This window comes from Protopterus annectens, chromosome 8.part0, assembly GCF_019279795.1.
Source record: "Protopterus annectens isolate FY-2018-M chromosome 8.part0, PAN1.0, whole genome shotgun sequence".
In the NCBI taxonomy this organism is placed as follows: Eukaryota; Metazoa; Chordata; order Ceratodontiformes; family Protopteridae; genus Protopterus; species Protopterus annectens.
Window position 1 is genome coordinate 404,167,133 of NC_056741.1, and position 24,809 is coordinate 404,191,941.

The window sequence follows — 24,809 nt, forward strand, 5'->3', positions numbered from 1 at the left end:
CAAAAAGTAATAAATTAGAACGGAACCAGGATCATCTGTTTACCAAAGTGAGTAGTGGAGTTTAGGAGAGATGGTGAAGCAACATGACTGAAAAATAAGTCTTGAGGTAAGCTTTTTTAGTAGCAACTCCTAAAACAATAAGTTGTAACCCCCAGCCACAAGTTTTGTCAAAGTTTTTCTAACAAAAATTAGATATCGGAAAGATATTTCCCACAGGGAACTATGACCAAAAAATCTATGATGTGAGGTAAAATTTTTATTGAAAATCACTAAAAACAACAGTTCTAGCTTCTAGAATACATTTCTGACAGAAAAGAAAAACTTTTTTTCTCAAAAAATAAAAAGGAAGGTATTCCCCAACAGAGTACTTATCTGCCCAGCCTTGGAGGAGCGCTATCCAAGTGTTGATTACTCAAAACCCACAGAGAAAAGTGTACTTTGATGTGAAGAAAGTTCTGAAATTTTGGCACCATAGCCACTTTACAATGCTCTCCTCGAGCTATACAGTGGCTATGGCATTTGGAAGATACCTTAAGGCTTTGAAGCTGGACGGTTGGTCTATTCCTTGACAGTATACATCTCATAGTTTGGACTACTACAAAAGTGATTTCATGAAGAACATTTGGAGGGTGGGATAACTGTTTTACTGTATATATGGTCTTACCTTTTTTCCAGTCTTTTGTCCACTTCTTGAGAGGAGGATTCAAGCAAAGATCCTTGCCCAAAGGAATACTGAGCATCTGCTCTTTCACATTATCTAACAAAGGATGGATCCTTAATCATGCACACCCCATAACCACTGTACCAGAAGTGGCTGCCCTCGTGCTGGCAACTACAGGATTACAGAGAGATTCAAATGTGAGCTTACTGAAACTGATGATGGTCTGAGACTGTTTACGTTGTCTTTGCTTCAATGATTCATCCTGGATCCCTTCCATCATGTCTTCCATTTGCAGGAGGTTATCAATTTGACAATGAATCGTATGTCAATATTGGTAAGAAATTAAACAGTTGACAGATGCAATCACTAAGCCTCTTCCATTCAAGAATGAACCATCACACTCAAAACAGCTCCACTTCTACAAATGACTATGCCCAATATTTAAAGCCAACCATAAAGCACATTAACAAACAACTTTCCATCTAACCATCCCTCCCACATGTGAGGACGATACTTCTTCCTCTCAAATATACCAACTATCATCATTTGCATTAACATTCTACTTCTCCCAAATACCAGCTAAGCAAATTAAGACTCTTCGACTTAACACAGGTGCCAAATACAGTAAACTGTATACAACTTTAAAAGTCTGGCTGCTGTCAAAATAACAGAATCCCTCATTAATATATTCAACCTCTCACTGTCCTCCTGTATGAAAAGCACACTGCCACAACCCTTCACTCTCCAAACTCACTTCACCCAACACCCTATAAGATTAGAGACCCAATTTTAACATCTGTCCCATCACAAAATATTTGTGAAACTATTCTACAAACAGCTACTAAACCACTTAAATAGTTATGGACTCCTGTGTGATGCATAACATTGCTGCTTTCATAATGACCTTAGTATAGTTAACCACGTTTATAATGGCCTCGTATACCATTTACTGCAATGCTTGAATGAAGGCTTATTACACAGCAAGGTTCTTTGTTGATATGTCTAGGGCCTTTGAAACAGTTAAACACAGTATATTCAAGAACATCAAAGACTCAACATAGGTGATAACACAGTTTGGTGGTACCTGAAAGTCAGAACCTTCCAAGTGTGTAACAATAACTCCACCTCAATTATCAGTACACAACACAGGAGTACCCCAAGGACTGGTGCTATTTCCACTTCTTTTCTCTCTCTTTGTAAATAATCTTCCTAAAAACTTCCAAATCTTAACTTACTTGTGTATAACAATGAAATTATTCTATTACAATCTAGTATAAACCACTCTGACCTGCAAAACAAGTTACAAAATAGCTTGACTCGGCTCTGTAGCTTTTCTTCTAATAGGCTGCTAATTAAAACTGCTCTTCTCCACAATACCTGTCGACTATCCTTCCCATTCTCCTAGTAGATCACAAAGGAAATATTATCAATGTCACTGAATAAAAGTATCTAGATTTTATACTCTATCCTTTTCTTTCCTTATCACTAAAAGCCCTGACTCAATTGCTACAAAATCAGTCATCTTCTCTTTACAACTGCCTGGTTAGCTACTGCCAAAAATATACAAATGCTTAAACTTGAATATGGTTTTCCTTTGCTGCATTCAGCTCATAATACACATAGAATACAAAGATCAGAATATATTCTTCAGATTTATTCTTTTAGCAGACCCCAGGATCCACTACTGCACACTGCTTGAAACACAAAATTGCTGCCTGTTCCTAACAGACTGACATTCCTCCAAATTAATCTTCAAGGTATTAAAAGAAAGTTAATGGCCCATTCTAAAACCAAAACTTCCAATACAAGAAAACTGTAATGAACTCAGAAGCTTCCAGGGCATCAGTCTCTGTCTGGCAAGCTCCCCATGTAAAACTATTGTCTGAGAAAAAAATCTTCTCTAAATTGGGACTTGCTACCTGAAACCACTTGCCTACCTGAAATTAAAAACAAAAAACTATTAATCACTTTAAAGATGTTCTGAACACTATGCAGAATCTATATCCAACTGCTACAGTGACTGTTAATTTCACATAACATTGTACATGCTACATACTAAGCAGTAGGCAGGACACTCTACCATAGCAATATACTGGCTGTATATTAAGAACAATTGCTATTGTATTTTCTGTACAGACAACATATATATTTATACACACACATTAATTGTGTCAATCTTGGACTGCACTGAAATTTTGCACATACGTACTTATACGAAATACGTTGTGATAAACTTATTTTTATATATGTTAATAATAGATGGTATTCTTTGTTCATTGAGCTTGAGGTGGAGCTGAAAAGGATCAAAAGACCAGATCACCTACCCAGTTAAAAAGTAAATCTGGGTTTGGCACCTTACAGCCCTAACTGCCAAAGTGCAAGACTGTAACACCTTTCTCCCAGACATGTCCAGTTTATGACGCTCCTTGTCAGTGAGAATATTTCTAGCACAGGGACAACCACAATGAGCAACCAGTAGTATCATGCTCTAAATGTGCTAACATTCAGGTAATGGAGGACCTTCACAAATGCACTCATTCAAAGTAAACAAAGCACCAGGAGCGGATTCTGTCACATAACATTCCAAAATATGATGGAAATAACATGCTTGGTCAAAATGTGTGTAAATGAGAATGTCAAAAATATAAGTATGACATTTTCCTAAGCATGTGATGATAGTGTGATGAAATTATTTATAATGTAGTGTTTTCTTTCTCATGAGTGGTCTGGTGGCTTGGCACTTATAAGTTAGCAAAAGCTACATTACAGAAATAATGAAGCTAGTTTAAGCACAGTCAGCTCCTGGAACTACCACCACACAACTTTCTGCTGAAGAGTCTCACCTGTCAGTGTATATCATGCACTGCTTAAAAAGCTGCTTCCTATCCCACAACACAATTCTGTCCTCCTACATTTGAAGAAATGATGGTGACTGTTTTAGGAAATTTCACTATGAAGCAGAAATAACTTAAAAGTATGAAGTCTCACTAAGCAATGAAGCAAATAAGAAACATCTACTTGAGGAAAAAGACAGACATGAGATACTCAAAACATGTTCATACACTCGCACCTCCACAAATCTATATTTCTTGCACAATTACCTCATCCTCAATCAAGTGAATTACAAAAAATTACCCCATATGACTAAAGCAAAATAACTGTTAAAAATGCATCCACTGGGGTTTGAAGGGAGAGATGATAAAAATCAGCAAACAAAGGACAGTACTATTGCTGGAACTCAACTAATCCTCAAGTCTTGGTAAGTGTCTTCATGAGGTGGACCTTGTTTTTACAGAATTTCACCAAGACAACACTGACATACAGACTGTAGTTGATATAGTACACATCTTGGACAGAAGTAGGTTAAAAAAATTAAACAGCTGGATGCACAAGTTCCAGAATAAAAAAAGTGCCCAATCCTGCTTAAGATCACTGGTGCCAGGACTAGAAAAATGACAGTGTAGAATCTTCAAAACATGGAAACATTCCTACAATGGAAATAGGCCAGGCTCAAGGGGGAGGAGCCCCCCACCCCATTAGAGAAGGTAGTAGCCCACAATAAACACAAAAACTGAAAGACCAAAAAGAGCCATGAAGATGACAGAGTGTATTACTGAGGATAAGAAATAAATTATGTATTGTTGCTATTATGCAAGAAGACCAGAATTTCAGGATAGAAGATGTACAAAAAAGATTGAGACAGAAATTAGAGGAAAGAAAAATACTTGCACAAAATAAAGCTGCCAAAAGCTTCAAATGCAAATTTATGTTCATTAATATAACATATTCATGAAAAACATTACATATTTAAAAAACATTGGCCAGTTTGGAAAAAGAAGCGAGTAAGGAAGTGCGAAAATATAAAGAACAAAATCTAGAGATTTTTGAAAGGTATACAAAAAAGAAACATGGACTTGGGAAAGAAATAGATCTGATTTGGTATAATATTTATGCAAAGGAAAAAGACATACTAATCAATACAAAAAAGCTCCAAAGATGTTTGAAAAGAATACAGGCAAAGGCACCCAGATATGAAAACTTTCACAATACAAAAAATAAGATCACAAAGGGAGAACATAGATAAGAAGAGTAGTAGAAGTTAAACAAAGAGAAGCTGAAGTTATGGATTACCTGCAAAGTGAAGGATTTAGTGCAGAAAGTCTAACACAGGTCATATATCACATGATGACGGAACAATGAGACCCCAAAGTAAGGAGAAAAAGAAGGCGTGGGGAACATCCGAAGAAGAAATATGGACATGAGAAAGAAAGATTTCACATAGTGCAATATTTATGCAAAAGAGAAAGCAAAACTAATTAATAAAAAGAAAAGAAGCACCAAAGATATTTGAAGAGATATACAGGCAAAAGGCATCTGGATATGGGAAATTTTACAACACAAAAAATAAAAACAAACTGGGAAAGTAGAAAAGAGGCTCAGTAATGGACAAGTCAAAGAAATGCAAACTGAAGTTTTGCATTACCTGCAAAGTGAAGGATGTAATGTAGAAAATCCAACTCTGGTAACATCAAAGCATGATAGAACAACAAGTCCATAAATTAAGGAGAAACAGGTGGAACAGGAAGCATCTGATCAGTTACCATATACAAATACTGTGCAGCCTTCAGTAGGAAACCAGTAAAAAAGTTAAGCTGGAGTTGCACAGCAATGGAAGGTGCAATAAACGGTGTTGTGTAATGATTGGCCAGTGAGTTCTCAAATGAAAAAGTAATGGATGAAGAAGGATGCAACTGAAATGAATATGTCACAGGAAGATGTTTTGGGACTTTCTGTAGAATGCCCGCAGAAAAGACAGAATAAAGAAAATACCCTTAATTTAGGAGAAAATGATCCAAGGGAAGAGTTGCTTGATCTAACACAGATGGATAGACGTATTAAGATTGATGAAAGAAATATATTACAAAAAGTCAGTGAGACCCAAGACGTTAGAAGTCTGATTAAAAAAAAATGAACACGAATCATGACCAACAAATTTATGTGATATAAAGTAAATAGGATATATTACTGTACAGCTAAATTAATAAATATAGTCTTACCACAAAAATACAGGACAATAAAGGAAAGTGAGGGAAGAAATCAAATGACATTATGGAAGTATCAAATAGAGAAAACTATAAAGCAATTGACAAGTCACTGTTAGACGATTAAAGAAGAGATCAACAAAAATTCTTAGAAAGACAGAAGTGATCAAGGCAACACACTATTAAAACAGACCAGGATCTATCATACGCCATTGCAAATAATAAACTAAAGATATCAGCATAGGTTGAAAAAAATTAGAAGATATGCAGATAAACAAAGTGAAAGCACAAAATGAGTAATTCATTGATGACCCAAAAAGGTTTTACAGAGAATTGAGAAACAAAGCAAAAGGAATAGAAACACCACCAAAATAGAAGAGATATAGACATTTTGGAGAAGTATCTATGAAGACCCTGTGGAACAAAGATCCTGAATGGACAGAAAAAAATAAACGAAACAGTAAGACATTCAAAATGACAGGGTATGAAATGGGATGAAGTTAACGGCCATAGAAACTGAAACAAAATTAAGAAAAGCTCCTAACTGGAAAACTCCAGGCTCAGATGCAGTACTTAACTTCTGGCTAAACGTATTAACATCTTTACACAAAGATTTAGTCCAGAGTAAGAACTACTTAAATACGCACCCCAAACAGAGATCAACCTGGTTTAACGAGAAAAATTATACTTCTCTTCAAGAGTTAACCTGCAAGCTATCTTAAAAACTATAGACCAACGACATGCCTTCCTACGATATAAAGTATAAACTACATACTGGAATTGATGCCGACAGAGTTTACTGTAGGCATTTAGAAGAAAACTGATTCATGGTAGTAGAACAAAAGAGTGGCAAAAGAAAGTCATATGGATAAAATACAAAAAAAGTTTGACAACATCCTACATTCATGGATAAAGGAATGCTTACAGATGTACAAGATACATACCCTACTTTGATCAATTATATTAAGGTGAACATGAAACAATGGCAAACCAACTGTACAGCTAACTCCTCAAAGGATAAATTACTATCCCAGGGATAAAAATTCAAAGGTGGGTATTCCAGGGTAACTCTGTCACCGCTGCTCTTTTGTCTTGACCTTAACCACTTAAGCAATCTACTTAACAGGTTAGATAATGGTTACAATTTGGTTCCCAGACAACAACAAAGTGTAAAGATTTCTAATTGTCTTTTTGTGAATGATTTAAAACTGTATAGTTCATCAGATTATGAGCTAAAAGCATAACTGGAAGTGATCAAAACTTTCTCAGAAGATAATACAAATGTTATTTGGTGTTGATAAATGTGCAAAAGCAACATTTAAATCAGGATAGCTGCAGCACCAAGAAAATATCAGTCTGAGACAGGAATGTGATGTACAGGAACTTGAGTAAGAGGGAGTGTATAAACATTTGGGGACTGACAAAGGTTTGAAAATAAAACAAACAAATGCAAACAAAACTTAGTAAGGAATATTTTAGAAGTCTAAAATTAATATTGAAAACAGCCCTGACATATAAGGACAAAGTCCAAGCTATAAACCAAATTGTTCGTCCTGGTCTTACAGTTTTGGGGTTAGACTGGCCCCAAAAGGTACTGGATCAGTTAAACAAGAAAAATCCTTCACGCTTACCAAATGATATATACAAATAAGTGTATACCAAGATTATTTATTCTTCATTTTGAAGAAGGTATAGGCCCTCCTTGAAACTGATTACATGTACAGATCTGCAATCAGAGGACTGCATACATATCTGCTGACCTCAACCAAAACATAGTGGACGTTTTTAAACATGGAGAACAAATCTAAGATAATTTCACCGTTTAGTTTAGCAAGGGCATATTGTTGTCAAGTGGGAATGGAAACCAAACCAGAAGTAGACAAAAAAACAAGCAGCAAATGAATGTGTCAAAAAAAACCCAAAAAACAAAAAGACTAAGGAGAGGGAACAGATGACAAGGCAAGAAAAATGGAAAAGGCATAAATACAGTTGCAATTTCAGAAAACTACTGGAACAACCTCATGCCGATCAGATTCCGATGCAGGAATGGTTAAGGAGTGGTGAATTTAAACCAAACAATGAAAGGTTAATATTAGCAGCCAGGAAAGTGGACTATACATGTTAGTGGGAGAAAAGGACTAATGCAGGGTCTGTAAAACAGAACTGGAAAAAAATCACGCATACTGTGGCTGGGTGTGATAAACTAGTGGCAAAGGGCTTGTACACCAAAAGGCATAGTAATGTGGCAATACTGCTGCATGTGGAATTGTGCAAACTTTAACAATATTCAAGTAGAAGAGAAGCACCGGAAACACAGGCCACAAAGTACTATAGAAAATGTAGAAATGATGACGTTTATATCACATAGAATCACCCATTACCAACATTTCAAAAAAAGATGGAGAAAAACAGAAATAGTAATCCAGGAAAAAGAAGATAAAGGCAGCATTGCAGCAATTTCAATGATCATCCAGTGATTACAATGTCTTATGTACAGACAGAGAAAGTTTAATGAAATACCAGGATTTGCAGGCAGAAAGGTGGGCAATGTGGAAGGAGGATACCTAGACAGTTCCAGCAGTAGTAGGAGCAATGGGTATCAAAGAAAAAATTTTACAGTCTTTTTTTAGATAGGATACCAATACATGTAAGTAACTCCATATAAATTAGAGGAGGACTCAATTCTAGTCAGACTGCAGGTGTTGCAAAGAGCATTCTTGACTAACATTAAAGACTGAAACAATACTAATCTCACAAACTTTAATCATACATTGACTTAGGAATAGGGTCCATTCCCATCATGGTGTTGGAAACACAAAAAGCCCACAACACAGTTCTGTTATTCTGCATTCACTGAAATGATGGGTGTCTACGTCTGTTTTAGGAAATTTCACTATGAAGGAGAGATAACTTTTAAAGTATGTGGTCTCACCAAGCAATGAAGCAGTTAATTAACAGCTACTTGAGGAAAAAGGCAAAAATGAACTACTCAAAACATAGTATGTCCATGCATGCATATATACGTGCTAGCAGTTAAAGTCAAACCAGTCAAACCTGCTCAACTCTATCTTTCCTGCACAATGACCTCATCTGCAGTCAAGGGAATTACAAAAAATTTACCCCAAATTACCAAAACAAAATAAATGTTAAAATGAATACATTTTTATGAATTGTAATTTTAAACACTTTCATTTTTTAAGTTTAGCATGACTTTCAGGAAAATGATATGCATAATTCACATCACACCTACGGACTGGGTAAAATGGCTTTGGCTGGTCAGTGATCCTGGATGTGCATTAAAAGCATAAAGCAAATGTCATTTTGCTTACAATGTAAACATTTCAAACAACATTCTCAATATATCAAGACTCACCATTCCCCTTAGAATCTGAAGTCTGTTCATCCCACTTAATCCTATGCAACATTAAACGTTTGAACTTCTTCTGTGATTTAGGCCCTATTAATACAAAAAAAGAAAGATCAGCAATAATGTAAACAGAAAAATATATATATTTTTTAGTGAAATGGCAATTAATCAGCATTAACAGTACAAGCATTATTTTTAACAAAACCACCATAATGTTTCCCATGAGTCACAAAGTAATGGTGTACACGTGAACACTTAAAATGGAAAAGCAAATACTCTTATCAGCTAAAATTATGCATTTTTTTCTTAACAGGAATCTATAGTTATATAAAATCTTACCATAATAGTAGATGTCCTTTTATTCACTGTTGCAGTATTCTTCACAGTAAGGATCTCCTGCCAAGGATAGCCCAATGTCTTCCCAGTATACCAAAGCCTCTAGATTTTGTATGTCACACGTGTGCTCTTCGTATAGGAAGTAGCACATAAAGTTACCCAGAACTGAATTGCTCCAGAAAAGAACAGTCTCCATAGGACAAAAAAGGCTATACACAGACAGGAGAAAATGCAGACGGAAAAAGAGACCCTCAGCCAGGAGGGGAACCAAAACAAAATCCAAAAGAATAAATGGGGTTGGAAGGAGGAAGTGAATAATGCAACAACGAAGAGAAGGACATCTACTGTTATGGTAAGGTTTTACATAACTATATTACGCCTTCTATATCACTGTTGCAGTACTTTGCACAGTAGGGAGAGTAAAAAAAAAGTTCAAGAAAAGGATTGGGAGGTGCAAGATTGGTAAGAGCCCTCAACAAAACCCATGTCGAATGGCTTAAGCAACGCCTGCTCTAGCCCTAGAAACCATATCCAATTTATGTTTAGTAAAGGTATACACTGAAGACCAAGTAGCAGCTTCAAGGATGAAAATTATGTCCAACCCCTTGAAGAAAGCACCAGAAGAAAAGCAGCCCTAGAGTGGGGCAAGTGTCAACAGAACTAGACAGACAATTGCCATTGTTGTGTCTTTCGGCTTTTCCCGGTTAGGGGTCGCCACAGCAGAACTCCGGTCCGCTAACGATTGGCAGTAGATTTTTACGTACTAGCTTGCCGGGCCTAACGCACAACCTTCAATGAAGGAATGCTCATTCATGCATGTCGCTACACAGAAGACACCCTAACTGAGAATCGAATGGGCAACGTCTAACTGTGAGGCGACAATGCTACCGCAGCAGCACCACCACCGCAGTCCAGACAGACAACTGCCATAAAAAAAAAAAAAAAAGAAAAGAAATGGCCTTGGATATCCAGCAGAAAATGGACTGCTTAGAAACAGCCAATCCCAATGTCCTGGGATGAAAAGAATAAAAATAAAATGGTCAGATTTATGAATGATCTTAGTTTTATTCGAATAATAACTAAGCTGTTTGTGCAAAGCCAAGATATGTAGGATCCTCTCACTTGCAGGAGAAGGAAAATATGAAAAGAGTTGAACTGCCTGATTCAAAGACAACTCACTGATGACCTTGGACATAAAAGGAGGATTAGTACGAAGGGACATCCCGTCCCTAACATAAACCAAAAAAGGAGGGATGAACATACAGGCCTGAAGCTCATGAACCCTCTGAGCAGAAGTAAGAGCAAGATAAGACAGTCTTTTGGGTATAATGCTGCAGAGAAGCTGAACTTGCAGGCTCAAAAGGAGCCTGGGTCATTTTTTCTAAAATAAAATTAAGTTCCCAAGGAGAAGGAATAGGCTTCACTTGGAGGCTTAAATATCCAGGACGCCTTTAAGAAACTGTTTGACCTCAAAGCGAGAGGGGAGAAGGAGAAGGAGAATTCAAGGGCAGATGGGCAGAAATAGATGACAAATGGGCCTTTACAGTCCAAGCCAGACTGGAGCAACTCATACAAGTAAAAGGGAACCACAGGGACCCCCACTGAAAAAGGATCCTGGTTATGAGCATGGCACCAGACAGAAAATCTCTTCCATTTGGACATACAAGACTTTCTGGTTGCAGGTTTTCTTGTCTCCTGTAAAACTCGGAGCACAAATTTAGAAAAGATGTGCTTAAAAGGGATCAAAACCCTATCACCTACAGTGTCAGTTGCAGGGAGGACAACTGAGGATGGATGAGTGACCCCTTGTCTTGTGTGAGGAGGTTCAAATGGTGAGGTAACGTGTGATGACTGCCCCTGCCTAGATGCATTAAGAGGGGGAACAAGTGCTGTCTTGGCTAAAAGGAAGTCACTAACAAGACATTTTAAGAGTTCAGCTGAATCTTCCGCAGGACGTTTGGAAGTATGGGAAGGGGAGGAAAGGCACTGAGAAACATCCCCTTCTAAGGAAAAGAAAGAGCATCCGTCTTCCACCCCAGATGACATGGCAGTCTAGACACAGAAGAGGGGGCTGCCTGCTAAGAGGGGAGGCAAAAAGATCTACCTGAGGAATACCCCACTGTTGGGCTATATCCAGAAACACTTCTCTGTGAAGAATCCATTCGTGAACCTGTGTTTTGGACCTGCTCAAGGCATCTGCCACTAGATTTGCTCTGAGGGAATGTATACTGTCTGAGGAGTTAACTGATAGCCAGATCCCAGAGCAACCCTTCAGAGAAGGTATAACTTTGTGTCCCCCTGCTTGTTGACATACCACAGTACTGTGGAGTTAAACCATTAAAGGGCCTGGAGACATGGGGTGAAAAGCCTGAAGGATCAGAATCAGAACTCTCACCTCATTGGTGTTAACATGGTCTGCCTTCATTTGGGGAAGCCAAAGACCTTTAACTGCCAGACGACCACAGGAAGCTCCCCACTCCATAGCTGAAGTGTCTGTGAACAGTACTTGAGAAAGAACCGGAGAGTGAAATGGCAAGCCTAGGTTGTGGGAAAGTTGTTGAATCCACTAATCAAATTCCTGCTTTAGACAAGGAAGGAGGGTGGCAATGCTGAAGTCTAACCGACTTGAGGTACCACTGAAGTTCCTGCATGTGCAGTCTGGCAAGAGAGTGCACTAGAGGCCATGAATCCCCGGGCTCGAAGAATCTCTCTGGTTGCAAAAGCAGACAGAGGAAGAAGAGACTGAAAGAAAGCAGTCAAGGACAGAATTTTCGAAGGTGAAGAGGTGCCAACACTGGCACTGTCTAAATCCTGCAACCCAGATGTACATGATCCTGAGACGGAGACAGGACAGACTTTTGAAAGGTGATGGTGAACCCTAGACTTTGGAGAAGAGATATGTTGAAAGAACAGTTGTGTACACTTACCATAAATGTAGATGCTTGAGTGTATTCACTGTTGCTAACTACTGGACTTCCTGCACGGAAATCCCTCAGCCAGTTCAACTACCAGAAGAAATTCTTTCCGGCTCCCTGGCTGGCGGACTCCCCAACTGATGCCAGTACATTTGGGTATAAAGGTAGCTAGCCTGTGTCATATCATCAGTATTTTCTTGCCTTCAACCAGGAGGAGCACTAAGAAGACAGGAGATATCTAATGGAGAACCTGACAGAGGGAGCGAGCCCAGGAAGGGTCCCTTGGCCGAGTTGTAAAAGGACAGAAAGAAGCCTACATAGTAACCTAAGGGGAATAGCAGGAAGAGAAAGAAGACTGCAACAGTGAATACTCTTGAACATCTACATTTATGCTAAGTGTACACAACCGTACTATGTTCCTTGTGTTTCACTGTTGCAGACTTGCAGTCCTGACTATTGGTAAGACTCCCAAAGCTGCAGGGGTCCAGGGAAGTAAACCGTGTGGGAAGAAATAGCCAGGGAATTGTTATGGCTAGGCTTGTATAGGCCCTAGGGCTGATAGCCTAGTACCAACCTACGAACCTGAAAGGAGGGAGGAAGGAGCCTAAGGAATAGAAAGGATCCCCTGCAGGGCAGCAGTGGTAAAGCCTGCTCTAGACTTGAAGGATGCCAAGTGGTAGTATTTCGTTAAAGTATGCACAGAGGACCAGGTGGCAGCTTCTAAAATGTCCTTGGTGGAGACACTTTTAATGTGAAGGCAAATGAGGTTGCTGTTGCCCCTGATGGAGTGCAACTTAATCCCTACTTTGCCATGAGAGCTGTAACAAAAGGAAATGCAATAGGAAATTCATTTGGAAATGGTTTGTTTAGAGGCCATCTTGCCTTCTGAGCCAGGGGCAAAGGTAATGAACAGCTGTTCAGTCTTCCTCAATGTTTTAGTCTTGTCCAGACAGAAGTGTAGCTGTCTGTGCACATCCAAGAAATGCATAATTCTCTCCCCTTTGTTTGATGGTTGGGAAAGAAGGGAGATGGATGGCCTGGTTCTGAGAGGTGTCAGTGACTACCATGGGCCTAAAGGAGGGACAGGTTCTGAGAGAAAACCTATCCCTGTGGAAGATATGGAAAGGTTCCACTGCTATGAGGGCCTGCAACTTAGAAACCCTCCTGGCTGAAGTGACTGCCAGAAGCAGTGCTGTTTTCCATGTCACCAACTTTAGGTGAGCAGAAACTGCTAGCTCAAAGGTGGGCAAGGTCAGCTTCTCTAGCACAAAGTTAAGGTCCCATGGAGGACTAGGTTTCCTTTTGGGGCCTAATGTGAATTACTCCCCTAAGAAATTGCCTTAAGAGCAGATGGGAGAAGAGAGGAGGGTGAGAAGGCGTGTATGCAGAGATGGCAAAAGCATGGCTTTTAATGGATGAATGAGATAGTCGTTGATTCAGCAGCCCAGTCAAGTATTTCAGGATGTTGGAAATATGTGTTGATTGGGGATCTAGGCGGCGATCTTTGCACCAAATAGAGAACTTTTTCCACTTGGCTCTGTAAGATTTCCTAGTGCTAGGCCTTCTAGATTATTTGAGGATGTCTACAACCTCTGCTGAGTGTTGCAGGTCATCCAAGCTGCAAGGCAGAAGATCTGCAGGTTGGGATGGACAACATTTCCCCCATTCTGGGTTAGAAGGTCTACCCTCTGAGGTAGTAGCCAAGGGGTCTGGTTGGTGAGCTCGAGACGGAGGGGATACCAATGCTGTCTAGGCCAGTTTGGAGCTATCAGAATTGCTCTTGGGCCCTCTTCCCTTATTTTGAGAAGGACATGAGGTAGAAGGGAAATGGGGGAAGGCATAAATGAAGAGATGAGTCCAATGGAAGGAGAAGGCATCTGTTTTCCAGGCTGTGTCCTGTCTGTTCCGGGTGCAACATTTTTGTAGGTCTGGGTTCTCCTTGGATGCAGAGAGGTCCCACATGTGGAACTCTCCAAGTTTGGGTTATGGTTAGATAAATCTCTGGATGTAGATGCCACTCATCGGGGTACATTAGATTTCTACTCAGATGGTTTGCCAGTGCATTTTGAACTCCTGGGAGTTACTGTGATATGAAGTGCAACCTCATGGTATGTGCTGTTTCACAGATTTGCATTGCTAGCTGACACAGGTGGTAAGAATGTGTACCTCCCTGTCTATGTACTACATTATGATGGTACTGTTTGTCTTTATTAGCAGTACACCTGGTGTTCATATTTCCTTGAAGGCTATCAGGCCCTTTAGTACTACCATGAGTTCCTTCCAATTAATGCGGCTGTCCTGGAAGTTGAAATCTCACTTCCCCTGGGTTTGAACCCTCTGGAAGTGAGCCCCCAGGCTGACTTTGAGGCATCTGTGGTTAATGTTTGACACTGTGGGGAGAATCTGAAGGGGAGGCCCTGATTCTGGGAGCAAGCCTGCATCTACCATGCAGACTCTTGTTTGAGGTAGGGGAATCTGGATCTCTAGGGACTGTGAGCTCTGGCACCATACATTCTTGAGGTACCACTGGAGCTTCCTCGTGTGTAGCCTTGCAAGGGGAACCATGAGGATACATGAAGCTATGTATCCCACAACTTACAGGAATTCCCTTACTGACATCTCAATCCATCAAAAAGGAGACTTTGTCTGGAGGGAGGAATGCCTTTTGGAGTGAGGAGTCCAGAAGGGCCCCAGGAAAACAACCTTTTGATCTGGTGAGGTGTTGGATTTCTGGAGGTTCACTGTGAACCCCACGGAGAAAGATGGTCCTGGGTGAAACTGAGGTCCTTGAGGAGTTTTGACTGATTTGTGGACTGTAAGAGGCAGTTGTCTAGGTACAGACAGATTCGGATTCCCCTGGTCCTGCAGAAGGCTACTGCTGGTGCCAAGCACCTTGTGAACACGCTTCTCATGGTAGATAAGCCAAAGGGCAGTGCAGTAAATGTATAGTGATAGGATCCTGCCTTGAAGTGAAGAGATCTTCTGTGGGACTCCTGAATAGGAATGTGTAGATAAGCATCTTTTAGGCCTAGAGAGACCATGCAGGCTTGGGGTGATATCACGGGTAGTAGCTTTTGAAGTGTTAACATTTTGAACTTTGGCACCAGGAGGGACTGATTGAGAAGAACCTTCCTTTCTGGGGACCAGGAAGATTCTGGAGTAGAGTCATTTTATGTGTTAAGCTGCAGATTTGAGCCAGGGCCTCCACCTTCTGATTTTAGGGGAACATCTGGATAACCTGAGTATTTTAAATACTCTTTGAAAGTGAGTTTATCCCCATATGCAATAATGCCCACATCTGTCTGAGGTAATAAGGGTCCAGGTATTTATGAAAAGAGACAGCCTTCCTCCTAGCTTCGGGATAGGGGGTGGTGGTGGGGTGGTTGAGTCATTGTTGCTCTCTGGATGTGGCTTGGGATCTAGAACTTCCTTGCCTAGGGGTTTTCTGAGGTCCATTGTCTGCCTCTATGTGGCCTATCCTTTGGGGTATCCTCTGCCTACACCTAAGGTTGGGAGGGAAAGGACCAGTGCTTGGCAGGAAAACCTCTACTAAACATGGGAGGTTGCACCTAGAGGAAATATTTTACTGTCTGCATTGACTTTGCCTTATCCTCCCATATTCTTAAGTACTTCTTCTGCCTTGGGCCCAAACAGAACATCTTTGTCCAGGGGGACATCCAAAATGTTAGATTCAACATGGTCTGGAAATGTTTGTTCACGGAGCAAAGCATGCCTTCTAATAACAGATCCAATTGTAGCAGCTGTGCAAGATGCTTCCATAGCATCGTAACTGCAATAGAGGGAGTGTTTGGCTACATGAGCACTGGAATGACAGAGATCAGACAATTCTTTGGAAAGGTTTTTATCTTCAAGGGTAGAAACATTTTGTTTGAGCTGTTCTGGGATAGTCTGTTGATACTTAATCATATGAAATTGGCAGTTTAGAGCCCTCATGGTAAGAGTGGCAGATGTATACATTTTTTTTTTTTTACCAAACATGTCAAGGGACTGGCTATCTGTGGGAAGCTGATTTCTGGATGAGCTGGCTCTGGCTCCTTTAGGTCCTGTCCTGGACTCAATATGTCTGGGTCAGCAGCAGAACTTTTGTACAGGTATTTATGGGAATAGGAATCCTGAACCCTGTAAAGCCTGTCTGATTTATATGGGGCAGGTGGGAGGGAGTCAGGTTTTAAGGAGGATTCCTGGAAGACATGCTCCACTACTTCCAGAATGGGGAGAATAGCCAGTGGCTTGTGCTCAGGCAAGTCCAGGAACTCCTTAACTCTCTTCTTTGTCTATGGGTAGTCTTGAGTCTCCTACTGAAAATGCTGTCTCATGGCATAGAGGGTCTCTCCAAAGATGAAATCCTCAGGGGCAAAAGGGAGGATTTCCTCAGAGTTAGAGTCCTCATATGATGTGGAGGAGGGGCCTTCCTCAGACCTAGAGTCCCTAAGGTCAGTGTCTTCTTCAGAAAGAAGGGGCTCATAGTACATTTCTGGAGGGGCATCTCTTTTTCATTTCCCAGAGGAAGTAGCCCCTGGAGCTTGCCATGATCTGACCATGGAGATCAAGTCTTCGCCTAGTTTGATTAAATCCTGCTGGGGCCCCTGTGAAGTGGAGCCAGAAGGTCTAGCTGAAGGCCTTTATACAGAAGCATTCCTTGGAGTGGCTAAGGTCTCAGGCCTAAGGACGTCTGACTACCTGATGCCTGTCTCTCATAAGTGCTGAAAGAGCACAAGACATGGAGTGGGCCGAGGTCTAGTAGCCGAGCCTCAGGGTGGTGTATGCTTCCCGGAAGCCAAGGCCTGCAAAGCAGTCCTGGACCCGAATGATGAGCCAATGTCTAGGGCTTGTGCAGAGGTGGAAGGTACTAACAACATGCTGGGACTCCAAAAGAGTCTTGACAGGGGCTTGAGTCACAGGTACAGAGAAGGAAGGGGGCTGTATAAGCACCTCACCTTGCTCAACAATCACAAGCCTGGAGAGAGAAGCAGGCGGCGAATGACTTTCGTTCAAAGACCTAAGCTTTTGTTTCTTTTCTTTCTTGTGCTTAGGAAGTTCAGATTCAGAATGACCGATGGACACCATAGATGATGAAAAAACAGAGTGTTGGCTAAGGAACTTTGCTAGAAATTCAGCCCTATGCCTAACAGTCCTTGTATTAAAACGTGCACAGAAATGACAACTGGGGACATAGTGATCTGGGCCTAGGCAAGTAACACAAAGGGAATAAAGTCTCTGTGTGTGGGATCTGATTACTACAACGGAGACAGTTACTGACCATCTGACATGAGCAAAGGAAAGAAAAAAGTTCCCCAACAGTGTACTTATGTTGTCCAACGACACCTCTCTGGTGCAGACCGACAGACACACTTGAATACAGCTTCAGGCATCATGGCAATTAAAGACTGATATCATAATGCAGGCTGGATACCTTTACACCTAAATGAACTGATGTCAGTCAGGGTGTCCGCCAGCCAGGGAGGTGGAAAGAATTTATTTTGGTAGTCAGGCTAGCTGAAGGCTTTCATGGCAGAAATGCCAATAGTCAGGGCTGCAACAGTGAAACACGAAGAACATCTCTAGTTTCTGTAACAGGCAACTGCGAAAAGGTGCCTGTAGCAACAGGTTGTCTAGATAAGGAAAGATCTGAATGTCTTGGAGCCTGTAAAAGCAATCACAGGAGCTAGGCATCTTATGAACACCCTTGGGGCAGTAGAAAGGCCAAAGGGCAAAGCACAGAACTGAAAATGAGAGGAAGAAACAGACAAATGTAAAAACGTCCTGGAAAGAGGGTAAATAGGAATATGAAGGTAGGCATCCCTCAGAGCTGAGGACACCAGAAAAGCCTGGGGTAGTACAACAGGAAACAGTATTTGAAGAGTAATCATCTGAAAAGAAGGAACCTTGAGAAAGGTGTTGAGCAAGGTAGGATCCAGAATAGGTCTCCAAGTGACCTCCTTTTGAGGGATCATGTCATCTGGAGTAAAACCCCTTTCTTACTTGTGAAGGAGGGATGGTTTGAATAGTTCCCTGGTCCACCAGGGACCCAAGGACATCTGAGAAATTAAGGTGTTCCAGAGAAGGTTGTGCAATCCCCGAAAAAGGAAGGAGAGACTTCCACACCATGAAGTAACCCTGAAAGATGATAGATTGAACCCAAGAATCTGAGCTGATGACATGCTAGTTGGGAAGACAAAGGGAGAGCCAATAGTACAAGGGACCCTGGCTGAAGGGGGCAAGTTGTCAGAGAGAAGGCTTGCCAGATAAAGAACGCATCTGAGCCACAGAAGCCTGAGAAGATTTAGCAGGAACAGCTCACCTACCACTCTTCCTGCCTTTGGTGGCCTGACAAGGCTGGCTCCAAACAAAAGCAGAATTACTAGGATACTTCCTCTGGAACTTGTGGATAGGGGACACAAAAATATGTTTAAGATCCTGCAAAGTTACCTTTTCCTCCTGAAGAAATTTAAACATAGCAACAGCAGTCCCAAAGAGATATTAATTATCCAAAAGAGAATCTAGTAAAATGGCCTTAATGTTTTCAGGTAAAGACTGCATGCAAAGCCAAGAATGAATGCCCCATTACAGACCCAAAAGCAGCCGCTCTGGAAAATGCATCAGTAGCATAATAGTTACACTTGACAGAGTGATGAGCCACCTGACGGGCAGAACCCAAAATAGAGAAAGCAAAAGATTTTGCTTCAGAATCAGGAAGGTTGGAAGTAACCTGGCAAGCCTGGGCAATCCAGGCCAGAGCATAGCTGATTGTTTGGCTCTGGTAACTGATGGCCTGAAAGGCAGAGTACAAGCAATATAAACCTTTTTTACCAATTCTCTCCGATGCCCTACTATCCTTATCTGAAGCCAGAAGTTTGGAAGAGGACTAAAGTTTAGAAGACTTGTCAGTGGAGACTGACACCACAGCGGGGTCAGCAGGAGGACACAAATAAGAATATACAATCCTCAGGAACCTTATAGAACCTGTCAGATTTCTTTGGAGCAGGAGGCTGAGAATCAGGACAATTAGAAGCAGCTATCATAGGAGGTTACTAGGCTAAAGGGCCCCATCCACTTAGAAGCAGCTATCATAGGAGGTTACTAGGCTAATGGCCCTGGGGCTCTTACAAGCCTAGCCAAGAGTTTACCCCCCCCCAAAAAACCTCAGTCAGCACCTGTCAATCCCTATGAATGTTGGAGACAGGTGAAACCCTGGGACAAATTTGTTGTTTCCCATACACTCAAGGCAATGCTTGAAGAGGGTCAGCGGGGTTTGACATGTATAAAGGTGTCTAAGGCACCAGACAATATGGGAGGTACTGCAGAAGGTTTAGGAGTGTCCACTTGAAGCAGTCCATAATACCTTTTCTGGATATCAGACACTTGAGAAGGATCCCACTTAAAGTATTCCATCAATCAAAGCTATAGACTCTCCAAAACACAATTCCTCAAAAGGAGACTCGGGACTCGCTGTCTCTTCTTCACCAGAACCATAAACCAAAGGCATCTGGGAAGAGTAGGATAGGGACCCATCATCTGAGGAATTGGGTTCCGTAGCCCATTTTGAAGGAGTCGAAGTCCAAGGTGGAGTAGAGACAAACTCCTTGGGGAGGCTTCAGGGTCATTAAAGCATTAAACAAGCCCTAAATAAATTCCTGCCATTCCCTTTGAGGATCCTTAGGGCATACTGAAGCATGCATAGTCTTCTGCTTTTTCTTGGTAGGCTCTAACAAACACCAGAGGTTCCAACCCTTAATGAGATTCAATGAGAGACCCATAACCTCTTCTCTGACAGGAATCAGCAGAATCCCTCTAGGGCCCTCGGAAGTGATTAACTGCGCTTCTCCCTTGATGCCTGCAAAGCCTCAGAGGAAGTGCAAAAGGAAGGATTCATGCTGGCCTCCGACGGGTTTGCAGCAGTGGAATATGACAGACACCATATGGCCTAGAGAGCTATCACCTGCTTCTAGAATAATGTCCAGTGGAGTCTGTACAGTCAAAATATCAAAATGAGATTTCTTGACAGCCATCTTGCTTAATGATACCTTGGGGTTAGAAGATTCTGCCATGCTACCTTGGGCTAACAGTTTAAGCCTCTGTTTCTCAAGCCAGAGAGCCAGGAAAGACAAGCAACTTCTAAGAGTATTAGACACAAACGCTTTACAAATGCTATAGGGCATATAGTCGTGGGAAGCACCCAAACAAAAAGAAAGACACTGTTAATGACTATCCTTATGGGAAGTCTGCCCCCAACACTGACAGTTTCCTTTCTTGGATGACATGAGCACTAGGATAACCAAAAAAGAACAAAACCAAAGAAAAAAGAAAAAAGACCCCAATGTGGTACTTACCTGATGGCTAGGTATTCAGCACAGCAAAAGGACACTCTGACTGACAAGCGATGATGGCGTTCGGACTGGCGGTAAAGCAGTTCTGGGTAGCTGACATCTGTACCCCACCTTTATGCCTATATCCTGTACAGGGAGTGTAACATATGGTGCACAGAAGGTCCAAATACACTTTGGTACATTTGCTGGACGTTGGGCTATCCTTGGCAGGAGATCCCTACTGTGAAGAACACTGCAACAGAGATATAGAAGGACATCTAAAGTTTATATGTGGATTTGCTTGAAACATGCTTTAGAATCCAAAACCAAACTAAATGTTTACCACTGCAATCTACGATGAGGCTCCACCTTTCTACATGTGTGAGAACATGGCAATAACGGCCAGGTTTTATTTGATTTTGTTGCAGTGCAGTTTCTAGCACAATGTACAATGGAACAATTTGAAGTCTACCATTATAGCTCTAGCATATACACACTTCACATTTTTCAGAGTACAGTGAAAGGTTGCTTACCAGAGGGAGAAGTCTGTTTCAAGGCAATTGAGTACACTTACCTCCTTCCACTACTACAACATTAACATCCTTATGAAGTACCACTACTCCTGTTAGATACAACTGGTTTGCATTTGCTTCAACCTTAAATTTCTTTGCTGGGTTAGTAAGGCTTCTCACTCTAAAAGACAAAAGAGATGAAGAAAAAATCATATTAGTTGAAAAAGGGAGAACTGTATTTCAGTTTTTAATTGCATCTTCCAATTTATCTTTGCAATGTGTTATGTTCTGGTTAAAGCAATGCTTTCTAAGTGAAAAAAAAAAATATTTTAGATAGTAGGGGCAGGCACCTAAGTAGAGATGTAAAGTCGTCTATCTTTTGGCTTATCAAAAAACAACAGGATTAACCACCCACTTCTCTGGTTCTTCCACAGCCTGGTTCAGCCGGGCTAGTCCAAAAAGTAAAGGTAGGACAAGAAAACTGGCAGTAAGGCACTAAAGGACAGAGTAAACCTGCATTCTACTAGCTTTTTTTTCTACTTCATTTTGTCCCCACAACTGCACCATAACTTTATGTTTAAAAAATGAGAGAATTACAGAAATATAGGTCATAGTCTAAGTGCAGTGACTCAAATTCTGGAGGTAAGGTATAAGGAAGTTATCCTGAGAAAAGCTCACTTCAGGACACTAGATGAGTAGTATTATTCAACTACTTTGTAGGAGGAAACAGTGGTCAAGCAAGAATACTGTTTTCTCAGGAACATACATTTTGGAAAGTTAAGATAAAGACCAGTGTTCTGGTCAGACTTTCAAGATCTGCTCCGACAAAACTGACAGGAAGCAAAGCCAATCGCAGGGATGAGGAAAGAGGGCAAGGGTAGAGGCAAAAAATCTGGAAGGACTGTTGGGAATTTATTCAGTTACAAAAGATACTGCAGTTGTGTAAGAACTTACTATAACAGTAGATATCCAACTTATCACTGTTTCAGTATTAATAACCCATGGAATATCTTGCCAAGGATCCACATGTCCAGCCAGCATCCCAAAGCCTGGGTACTCTCCCCCAGTGTCATAAATATATTGAACACACAGGAAATATGATGCAATCTAACTCAGGACTTTGTTGGTCCACAAAATAAATTAAGCAGAAGAGGTAACACTAAACATGTACAAATTATATTAGAAGTGGAAGAGAAAAATAGCCTACCTTGGCCTTAGAAAAGGTGGGAAAGGAGGATGGGATGTAATACTTCAACAGTGATCAACCAGACATCAAGTAAGTTTTTACACATTTGTGTTATGTCCTTTACTGCGCACTGCGGCAATATTAATAACCCATGGCAGAATCCCAAAGCTAATTAACAAGAAAGGGAGGAGGAAGAGTGAACAGGGCTATGTTCCAAAAGACCTAAGAAAACTGAGCAAACTCTGCTGTACTTCTAGAAAACAAGTCTATCTTACAATGTTTAGTAAACGTGTGGCGAGAGGACCCAGTATATGCTTTCTGAATACATTTTGAGTTCAAACCTTTGAAGAAGCCCCCAAAGTTGCAGCAGCTCTAGTGGAATTGGCCTTAACATAAATTAAGGACTGCTTACCATGAAAATAACAGAAGATAGCCTTAGAAACCTTTTGCTTGGAAACAAGAACACCTAGATTGTTATCCTGAAAGCGAGAAAAGAGAAAAAGCTAGTCTGAACTGTGGATAGACAGTCATCCAAATAAAATTTGAGTTGTCTATGAATGTCCAGAGAATGCAGGAGCACCTCCCCAGAATTCTGAGGGCTAGAATAAAAGGGAGAAGAGTCAAACATCCTCAGGTATAAATGAAGGTTTAGTACAGACAGTAACACTATCCTTATGAAAATTAAAAAATTGAGGAATAAGTAAAAACTAAATTGAGGCTTGCAACACAGAAACGCTCTTAGCCAAAGTCAGTGTGACCAAAAGCACTGTTTTCCAGGTACGGAACATAACAGAGGCAGCAAGTTCAAGAGGAGGTAAGGTAAGCTTCTCCAAAACACAGTTCAAATCCCAAGGAGGAGGAATAATCTTTCTTTGAGGTCTAATATGAAGGAGACCTTTCAGAAATTGTTTCACCTGAAACCTAAAGTCAAAGAGGATCTAGAGGGGGAAAGCAGAAATGGCTGACAAATGACATTTAATAGAAGAATATTCTGAGACAACATTTAGCAATTCACACAAATAAAAGGGAGAAGAGTCAAAAAGTTCATTAACATCCTCAGGCATAAATGAAGGATTAGTACAGACAGTAACACTATCCTTATGAAAAATAAAAAAAATTGAAGAACTAAAAACTAAATTGAGGCTTGCAACACAGAAACTCACTTTGTCAGAGTCAGTGTGACCAAAAGCACTGTTTTCCAGGTACGTAACATAACAGAAACAGAGGCAGTAAGTTCAAGAGGAGGTCCGAATGGAGAGATGAAAAGTCAGCAAGCAAAGGAGAGTAGTAGTGCTGAAACTGAATTAATCCTCAAGTCTTGGTGAGTACCTTCACGCGAGGTGGACCCCGTTTTCACAAAACCTCACCAAGGTGACACTGATATATAGACTGTATTTATACAGCATACATCATTGATAGAAGTAAGTCAAAAGCAAAAAAAAGATAGCTGGGCGCACAAGACCGAGGGAAAAAATTGCCCAATCCTGGCAGGCGTACAGGTGTCAGGACTGGGAAAGATGGCAGTGTAGAATCCTCAAAACACAAAAACAGCACTACAACTGGGTCAGGCCAGGCCCAGGGGGAGGACGGCCCCCCTGTTGTAGAAGGAAGTAGTAGTAGTCCATAAAAACTGATGGGCTAAAGAAGAGCCAAAGTCGATAAAGTGGACTATTGAGGATAAGAAAGAAATTATGTATGGTTACTACCATGTAAAAAGCCCAGAATTTCCACACATGATATACAAAATGTATGAGAGAAATTAGAGGAAAAAAAATACTTCCACAAGAAAAATTGTAAGAAGCTTCAAATGATAATTTGTGTTCATTAATACAACAGATTTGTGAAAAACAGTACTATAGATCAAGAAACCTTGATCAGTTTGGAAAAAGAAGCATCTGAGGAAGTGCAAAAATGTAAACAAAACCAAGAGATATTTGAAAAGTATAAAAAAGAAATATGAACATGGGAAAGAGAGATTTGATATGGTGCAATATTTACGCAAAGGAGAAAGCCAAATTAATCAATGTAAAGAAAGTAGCCCCCAAGATATTTGAAGAGAAATACAGGCAAAGGCATTCAGATATGGAAAATTTCACAATAAAAAAAACATCACAAAGATGGAATGTAGGAAAAGATCAGTAAAGCAGAAGTCAAAAAGAAAAAAAAAAGTTGAAGTTATGGAGTGCCTGCAAAGTGAAGGATTTGATGTAGAAGGTCTAACACAAGTTACAACATATTGTGTAATATTTATGCAAAGGAGAAAGCAAAACTAAACAATACAAAAAGAGCAGCACCAAAGATATTTGAAGAGAAATACAGACAAAGGAATCTGGACATGGAAAACTTTACAATACAAAAATAAGAAGGCAAAGAGGAAAAGGAGATTAGTAATGGAGAAGTTAAAGAAATAGAAACTGAGGTTATGGAGTACATGCAAAGTGAAGGATTTAGTGTAGAAATTCT

The 24,809-nt window shown here is 40.6% G+C and overlaps 1 protein-coding gene across 1 annotated transcript in view; it reads right to left on the reverse strand.

The window, feature by feature from the left end:
• Positions 1–24,809, reverse strand: part of PRPF3 (pre-mRNA processing factor 3) — a 1,139,821-nt gene that overhangs the window by 67,657 nt on the left and 1,047,355 nt on the right. Inside the window, exons 15-16 of the mRNA XM_044079913.1 lie at positions 21,223–21,341; positions 9,077–9,160 (exon numbers count right to left, since the gene is read on the reverse strand). Of these exons, the coding sequence (XP_043935848.1) occupies positions 9,077–9,160; positions 21,223–21,341 (203 nt within the window). The remainder of the gene's footprint in view (positions 1–9,076; positions 9,161–21,222; positions 21,342–24,809) is intronic.